This window comes from Bubalus bubalis, chromosome 3 (genome assembly GCF_019923935.1).
Source record: "Bubalus bubalis isolate 160015118507 breed Murrah chromosome 3, NDDB_SH_1, whole genome shotgun sequence".
NCBI classification, from domain to species: Eukaryota; Metazoa; Chordata; class Mammalia; order Artiodactyla; family Bovidae; genus Bubalus; species Bubalus bubalis.
In genome coordinates, this window is record NC_059159.1 from 142,589,518 (window position 1) to 142,598,035 (window position 8,518).

General features: G+C 46.6%; 1 protein-coding gene and 1 pseudogene across 1 annotated transcript; one reads left to right on the forward strand and one right to left on the reverse strand.

Annotated features, from left to right (window-relative positions):
* Positions 1-327: 327 nt before the first annotated feature.
* On the forward strand, positions 328-6,257 carry CTSL (cathepsin L). Its single transcript, XM_006068250.4, has 8 exons — positions 328-438; positions 1,022-1,157; positions 1,662-1,784; positions 1,879-2,025; positions 2,496-2,720; positions 4,258-4,420; positions 5,298-5,415; positions 5,883-6,257. Exons 1-8 carry the CDS (start codon positions 347-349, stop codon positions 5,980-5,982), a joined length of 1,104 nt encoding a protein of 367 aa, XP_006068312.3. The 5' UTR covers positions 328-346; the 3' UTR covers positions 5,983-6,257.
* A 779-nt stretch (positions 6,258-7,036) lies between these two features.
* On the reverse strand, positions 7,037-8,183 carry LOC102402735 (annotated as a pseudogene).
* Between the last annotated feature and the right edge of the window lie 335 nt (positions 8,184-8,518).

Here is an 8,518-nt window from a genome sequence, read left to right on the forward strand (position 1 = left end):
CAAAACAAAACAAAACCCTAAGGAAGGAGGCACAGGGTTACGCTAAAAATCCACTTGGGACCCCGTGCAAGCCTCTTTTAGTGAACCACCGACCAAGCGCACGAATTCGATGTAATTAGTTCATCTGGGTCCCCAGGGAGGCGCCGGCCGCCCTCCTCAGTTCTGCCCAGTGGCCCCCCAGCTCGCTGCCGTGGGGTCCACTGAGGCAGGTACCTGGACAACTTGGGACCAGCCCTGTCACGCGCCGGGAGTCCCAGCACAGGGGCCCCGCCTATATGAGGCTCAGCCAATCGCGGGGCGTGCTAACGGGGGGCGGGGCCTACCGAGCTCTGTCCTGGAGCCTTAAATGGAAGGTCTTGGTGTCCACAACCCAACTTTAGACGCCCCGGGATCCGGAGCCGCCGGTTGCGCCTGTGCGGCAGGCAGCCCTCACCACAGGTGAGCGCCACGGGATGGGACATGGCGCGGCGGGGTCACTCCGGCTAGCAGCGCGACTGCAGCCTTGGGGGTTGAGGGCTTGGGGAGGGGTTCCAGGAGGCGCCGGTGTGACAAGGCAGTATGACCTCCGATAGCTGGACTGCAGAGCGTTTGTCGGCACCGCGTCTACATACTCTGTCAGCGGAGGGAGTTCGCTGGCCGGCCCCTGGGCTGGGCCCGCCTGCAGCGCGGGAAGGTGGCTCGTCCGGGCCGCTGTTTGAGTCCCAGAAGAGCCTCATCCTGTCCCGCGCAGAAACTGGGATCCCAGAGCTCTTTTTCTCCACCCACATCCATAGACTTCCCCTCTGTCCTTTTATAAATACTTGGGAATATAAATGTTTTTACTCCACCATTCAGTTCAGTTCAGTCGCTCAGTCGTGTCCGACTCTTTGCGACCCCATGAATCGCAGCACGCCAGGTCTCCCTGTCCATCACCAGCTCCCGGAGTTCACCCAGACTCACGTCCATCATAGTGGCTCAAAAAAAAAGATGGCCTTTTAGAAAGATTGGTTTAATCAGATACTCATTTCTTCTCCCTTCCTAGGTTTTTGAACATGAATCCTTCACTCCTCCTGACAGCCCTTTGCTTGGGAATAGCCTCAGCTGCTCCAAAATATAACCACAGTTTAGATACACAATGGAAATTGTGGAAGGCAGTACACAGGAAACCATACAACTTGGTTGGTAACATCTGAACCTGTCCATCTGAAACCCTGCAGAGAATGGTCCATGCTGTTGGGAGTTTATAGCAGATAGTAGTTTCTTGAGGCTGGCTCTTGTCAGGGCAGTAACTTCATGGCACCTGTCACTGAGTACACTATGGGCATTTGCCCTGTCATGTGGGCGCTGGAGAACAGCTCCCAAGAGTATAGAGCCATCTCTGGCCATGGTCTCTCTTCCTCTTTATATACAAATCCACTTGGTGACGGTGTATGCTGTCGCTTCAGTCGTGTCCAACTCTGTGACCAGGCTCCTCTGTCCATGGGATTTTCCAGGCAAGAATATTAGAGTGGGTTGCCATACCCTCCTTCAGGGGATCATCCCAACGCAGGGATTGAATCTGTGTTTCTTGCATCTCCTGCCTTGGCACAGGAGTTCTTTACCACTTAGCACCACCTGGTGAAGCCCTTGGTGAGTTGGTTTTAAATAGAATAAAAGAATATAGGCTACCTGTTTGCTTCTAGAATGAAGAAGGATGGAGAAAAGCGGTGTGGAAGAAGAATATGAAAATGATTGAGCTGCATAATCAGGAATACAGCCAAGGGAAACATAGCTTCCGCATGGCAATGAATGCCTTTGGTGACATGGTGAGTGTGGCATGAATTTTTTGTGCCTTCTCTCCTTAACACTTTAGCAAAATAACCTCTTGCTTTTCAACATTCTATTTCCTTTTCCTTGAAGACCAATGAAGAATTCAGGCACATGATGAATGGCTTTCAAAGGCAGAAGAACAAGAAGGGGAAAGAGTTCCATGAAACTATCTTTGCTTCGATTCCCCCATCCATGGATTGGAGAGAGAAAGGCTATGTAACGCCTGTGAAGAATCAGGTATGATGGTATTCAGCAAATCTCTCTCCAAGAGTAAAGCCAAATAGGAGTTGCCATCCTTGCTATGATACACTGTGCTGCTGCTGCTGCTAAGTCGCTTCAGTCGTGTCCGACTCTGTGCGACCCCATAGACGGCAGCCCACCAGGCTCCTCTGTCCCTAGGATTCTCTAGGCAAGAACACTGGAGTGGGTTGCCATTTCCTTCTCCAGTGCATGAAAGTGAAAAGTGAAAGTGAAGTTGCTCAGTCGTGTCCAACTCTTAGTGACCCCATGGACTGGAGCCTACCAGGCTCCTCCATCCATGGGATTTTCCAGGCAAAAGTACTGGAGTCGGGTGCCATTGCCTTCTCCGGATACACTGTGCAACAACATGCAATTCACTAGGTTTTAAAAGCATTTCCAAATATATGGGCTACTGTCAAAGTCTTGCTATTTGTTTTGTAACTTATGCTTTTAAATTTTGTTTTCAGGGTAAATGTGGTTCTTGTTGGGCTTTTAGTGCCACAGGTGCTCTTGAAGGACAGATGTTCCGAAAAACTGGCAAACTTGTTTCACTGAGTGAACAGAACCTGGTGGACTGCTCTCAGCCTGAAGGCAATCGGGGTTGTCACGGTGGCTTCACAGATAATGCCTTCCAGTATGTTTTGGACGTTGGAGGCCTGGACTCAGAGGAATCTTATCCATACACTGGATTGGTAAGAGGAGCTCCTTGTTATCAAAGTTGAACACTTTAGGGGAAAACAGATATCATGTTTAGAATCCACATTTTAGATTGTAGAATCTTTATCTGCAGACTGTCAGAACTGTCATTAAAATAGTTAGCCTTGCACAGTTCTCTGTTTAGCTACTTACCATGTGTTCATGCTGTCGCTTCAATCATATCCAACTCTGTGTGACCTTCTGGACTGTAGCCCACCAGGCTCCTTTCTCCGTGGAATTCTCCAGGCAAGATTACTGAAGTGGGTTGCCATGTCCTCCTCCAGAGGATCTTCCTGACCCAGGGATCAAACTCGCATCTTTTATGTCACCTGTATTGGCAGTCAGGTTCTTTACCACTAGTGCTACTTGGGAGCCCAGATAGTTACCATAAAGCTGTTAATATTTCTATTGAATGTGGAAATATACATTTGTTGTTGTTGTTTAGTCACTCAGTCGTATCTGACTCTTTTGCAACCTTTTTGGGCTCCAAAATCACTGCAGATGGTGACTGCACCATGAAATTAAAAGACACTTACTCCTTGGAAGAAAAGTTATGACCAACCTAGATTGCATATTCAAAAGCAGAGACATTACTTTGCCAACAAAGGTCCGTCTAGTCAAGGCTATGGTGTTTCCAGTGGTCATGTATGGATGTGAGAGTTGGACTGTGAAGAAAGCTGAGCACCAAAGAATTGATGCTTTTGAACTGTGGTGTTGGAGAAGACTCTTGAGAGTTCCTTGGACAGCAAGGACATCCAACCAGTCCATCCTAAAGGAGATCAGTCCTGGGTATTCATTGGAAGGACTGATGCTGAAGCTGAAACTCCAATACTTTGGCCACCTCATGCAAAGAGTTGACCCATTGGAAAAGACTCTGATGCTGGGAGGGATTGGGGGCAGGAGGAGAAGGGGACGACAGAGGATGAGATGGCTGGATGGCATCACCAACTCGATGGACATGATTTTGGGTGAACTCCGTGAGATGGTGATGGACAGGGAGGCCTGGCGTGCTGCAATTCATGGGGTCGCAAAGAGTCAGACACGACTGAGCGACTGAACTGAACTGAACTGAACTGAGACTGTAGCCTGCCAGGCTCCTCTGTCTGTGGGATTTACTGGGCAAGATTACCAGAGTAGGTTGCCATTTCCCGCTCCAGGAGATCTTCCCAACCCAGGGATCAAACCCCTGCCTCCATGTCTCCTGCCTTGTAGGGATCAAACCCCTGTCTCCTACCTTGTAGGAGTAAAGGTGGATTATTTACTGCTGAGGCACCGGGGAAATATACATATCATTCTTTATAAGTACAAATTTCTCCTGAGTAAAGATTTCTTATGGGCAGGTAGATTGAGAGTGTCTGATTGCATAGACACAAGCTAATTTTTACATTTCAAAACAGCCAATGGCATTTCATCTCCTGGGATGCTTTGTAACAAACTTGACTTGGAAATCATTAAGCTGCAGATTGTCTTGAACTCATGTACCCCAGGAGGAGGATGGTATTAATCAAGTCACTTCCCCATTACCTTTAAAAGGTTGGCACCTGCCATTACAATCCCAACAATTCTGCTGCTAATGAAACTGGTTTCGTGGACCTCCCTAAGCAGGAGAAGGCTCTTATGAAGGCAGTGGCAACTTTGGGCCCCATCTCTGTTGCTGTAGATGCACACAATCCATCTTTCCAGTTCTACAAGTCAGGTAAGTATTTGTCTATGTTGAAATTTAGGCAGAAAAATTGGAAAATCACCATGACATACAGCAACACTGACTCTTTGGTATGTAGAATTCAATGTAAAATTTGAAGGTGTATAGATTTAATATAGTTGTTAATGTTAGTATTTGTGCCTGATGTGTCCATTTGACATTACTTGAACCATGTCCCCATGATTTTAAGCACTTCATAAATATATTTGAATGGCTACTTAATTTGATTAGTATAGCTTAATTTACTTTTTTCCAGTGCTCAGTTGTGTCCATAACTCTTTGCAGCCCCATGGACTGTAGTCCACCAGGCTCCTCTGCCTGTAGAATTTTCCAGGCAAGAATGCTGAAGTGGGTTGCCATTTCCTACTCAAGGGGATCTTCCCAAACCAGAGATCGAACCCACGTCCCGTGAGTCTCCTGCACTGGCAGGCAGATTCTTTACTACTAGCACCACCTGGAAAGTCCTAGTTATGACTGTAGCCACCCAGAGTTTCAACTGTTAGACCTTTGAAATTTTCCAAAGAATTTTGCTACTGTAATTAAAACCAGAAAGAACTTCTTGGCTGAAGTAATTTTGTGTTGTGTGCTATTTCCCTAGACTGAATGTCCTGAAAGTAAAATGATAAGATTTTAAGGAGTGTTTTTTTATGTCTCTTGACATGTTGTTTACAAAAGAGAGTATGCCATTTGTATATCTGCTAGTGTTAGATGAGGGCCTGGATGCCTAGCCTAGAATGAAAAAAAAAATCTTGTTTTTAAATCTTATCTAGATTTATATCATTTAGCTTAATTTTGAGATGTCTTCTTAGCCTGATTAATAGACTAGGTCACTTGGAGGTCTTCACCCCAACATTGTATTTTATTTTCCCAGGCATTTATTATGAGCCAAATTGCAGCAGTGAATCCGTGGATCATGCTGTTCTGGTAGTTGGCTATGGCTTTGAAGGAGCAGACTCAGATGACAATAAATATTGGCTTGTCAAAAACAGGTATAAAATGCCCCAAATACTTATATTTGAGGTTGAAAAGGGGAGTCCTTTTTGAAATCAGCATTTGAATTCAGGTCCTCAAATCCTTAAGTACACTTCTGAAGTCTTATGCCACTTAGGATGATCACAGGCATATTAATGTTTGATTATAACATTAAGATACTGTCTGAAGTTGCCTAAGGTATTGATGTAGTTTGGGTATCATCTCATTTCTAAATCCAAACATTTTTTAAATTCTAAAACACATCTGGCCCCAAGAGTTTCTTTTTTACGTCTCTAATTTTATAGTTCTGTGAAAGGTTTGGGATAGAAGTTATTTATACATTTAGAACTCAACCATGAACAAGAACAACTGCATTTCTTGCTTCTTTCTGAATCTGTCTTGACCTCTGGTGCACTGTTTAAGTATTAATAAATATAAATGTGTTTGATTCTTCATATAAAACGAAAACCTTCTCTTCTTTCAGCTGGGGTGAACACTGGGGCATGAATGGCTACATAAAGATGGCCAAAGACCAGAACAACCACTGTGGAATCGCCACCATGGCCAGTTATCCTACTGTCTAAATCTCAAAGGCTGGATTAAGAACAATATCCAGAGGAAGGATATTCTCTTAAAACTGACCAGACTTTACTGTGTGGGAATGAAAGACTTGAATCATTGAAGATCCAAGTTGTGATCTGAATTCTGTGACCTTTTACACTGGTGAAATGTTACCACTTCTTTCCCTACTGTTGTAAATATGTTTGTATGATCAACTTGCCTAATGAATTTTGAACTTTCATGTTTTAAAAGGATGTATACAGTTTTACCTTTTAAAATAAAACTTTATTTCAGAATAGAGGTGGCTTCTTTCTGTTTTTAATACATTACATTTTTAGAGTAAAAAACATAATTGGGCTCTTAAGACATAACTGATTATTTTTTGTTGTTGTTTAGTTGCTAAGTCACGTCTGACTCTTTTGTGACCCCATGGACTATAGCCCACAAGGCTCCTCTGTCCATAGAATTCCCCAGGCAAGAATACCAGAGTGGGTTGCCATTTCCTTTTCCAGGGGGATCTTCCCAACCCAGGGATCAAACTCACGTCTTCTGCATTGCAGGTAGGTTCTTTACCTCTGAGCCACCAGGGAAGCCCCTAACCGAATGTGCCAGTGGTCTATTAGGAGAATGGCTGTGTGGCCTTCTGGTTCTTATAGTTATGAATATGCAGATCTTATGTTAGCTGCCCACTGACTGTGTCTGACATCCCTTGAATAGAGCAAAATTTGACAATCTAAAGGACAAGGGTAAGTCGTTTTGTACAAGAGTTATTAAAAAATCAAATCAAAACAAAGTTAGCTTGGATTCTCTTTTGAGCCTCCTAGATTACTGAATGTGTCTCATACTCTGGCCAGTCGTGTTTCTCGACTGGCCAGAGCACTGTTGTGGCTCTCCTAGGCCTCTGCTTAGGTCCCAGTCTGGAGTTTTCAGGGAGTGCGAACATGAAGTTAAAGGGTGGCTGCTTCAAAATCTGGCCCTTGTGTCCATCCAGACTCCATACAGAGTGCAGGGCTCTGAGGGCAGAGAGGGTGGGAGGGGCAGACCCTGCGCAGGCCGTCGTCACCATTGGACAGGGCATCAAACAGCCTCCCGAGGGCTCAACCTCCCTTCCCCCCACCCCAACTCAGGGGGAGGAGAAGCAGCTACCACCAGAGCCTGTTGGTGAGGTTTTCCGCTCAGCACAGAACAAACATCAGTGGTGAACCCGAGGGCATCTGGCATCAGAATCAGGTCAAGAAGGGTGAGATTGCTGGGGTCACTGGGCCAGGATTTGATGGGGATGGCCTTGGCTGGCTTCTGTAAGCCCTGGGGAGTCATGCAGGATCACAGTGCTGGAGAAGTCACTGTGGACCACAGAGAGTGTCCTGGAGGTAGTGGCCAGATTCCAAAGTGCAGTGCCGTCTGTAGCATTTCCAGAGTGCTTCTGCTATTATCCAGTGCATCAGCCACAGTACAGCCCCGAGGCTCCACGCTTGCTGTGACCACCACCACCTGGGACCACTGGCTCACCTCTTCCAGGAAGGAAGCCACACGGGGCCTCTTAACTACAAAATCCCAAGGGGATGTTTGTCTATTGCCACCTCCAGAATGAAGTCAGGAGGTGTTCCAGGTGGACTGTGGGCCTCAGGACCCCACGAAAAGGGGAATGAGTAACACCAGGATCTTCCCTTCACCTGGCTTGGCCGATTCCGGGACACATGACCGCCAGATCCCTGGTGGGGGGAACGCGGTAATGGGATGGGGTGGGGGGTGGGTGCCGAGGTGGCAGAGTCCCAAGGGGCAGAAGAGGATGCAGAGAGGGGCATGGAAGGGGCGGCTCAGAAAGCCACCCACGACGAGTCATCTTTCTGATGACTTAGACAGTCCAGTAGAACAGGGAGCTGGGGGACAGACGTGGGCAGCCCACTGGGGCCCACGTAGGCTGGGAGTGGTACCGACGGCTTCGCGGAAGTTACCCGCAGGGCCGAGATAAGTGGTGCTACAGTGGGGTCCTCTGAGACCAGGCGGGAAGGGGATGAAGAATTGAGGAGCTAGGGAGAAGGGAGGGAAGGATAAGGAAGGGGGAGGGGCAGGGGAAGCAGGGGGTGGCCTGCTGCACAGGCGTTCTAGGGCACTGCCCTCGGGAAAGACAGTAAATTGTTTTCATAAGGAAATAATTCACATTTTGGAAAAGTGAACACACATGCATATAATTTCCAATCGAGAAAAGGGCCTTAGAGGTCATGATCGTTTGGCGCACAATGTTATAGGCTATAACTCTGAAAAGCAATGTCCCAGGGCCTGTTTCTGGTGCAACTTGCCGGACTTCTAGTGAAGACAACGTGGCTACTTTGCAAAAGACCCAAAGCAGTGCCAAGAATGTTTGTCTTCACATCCATAAGCAATGAGGGACAAGCACCCACTTTTGAGACTGGACTTCAAAAGTACTCTGGTGGCCTCAGAGGTGGACAATAGGTGAATATCAAAAGTGATTGTCTGAAGCCTAATTTACACCTAGGTCCCTAATTCCTGAATTTGATTTTAAAAAGAAAAACCCTACATTCTGCAGGCTAAGGAAAC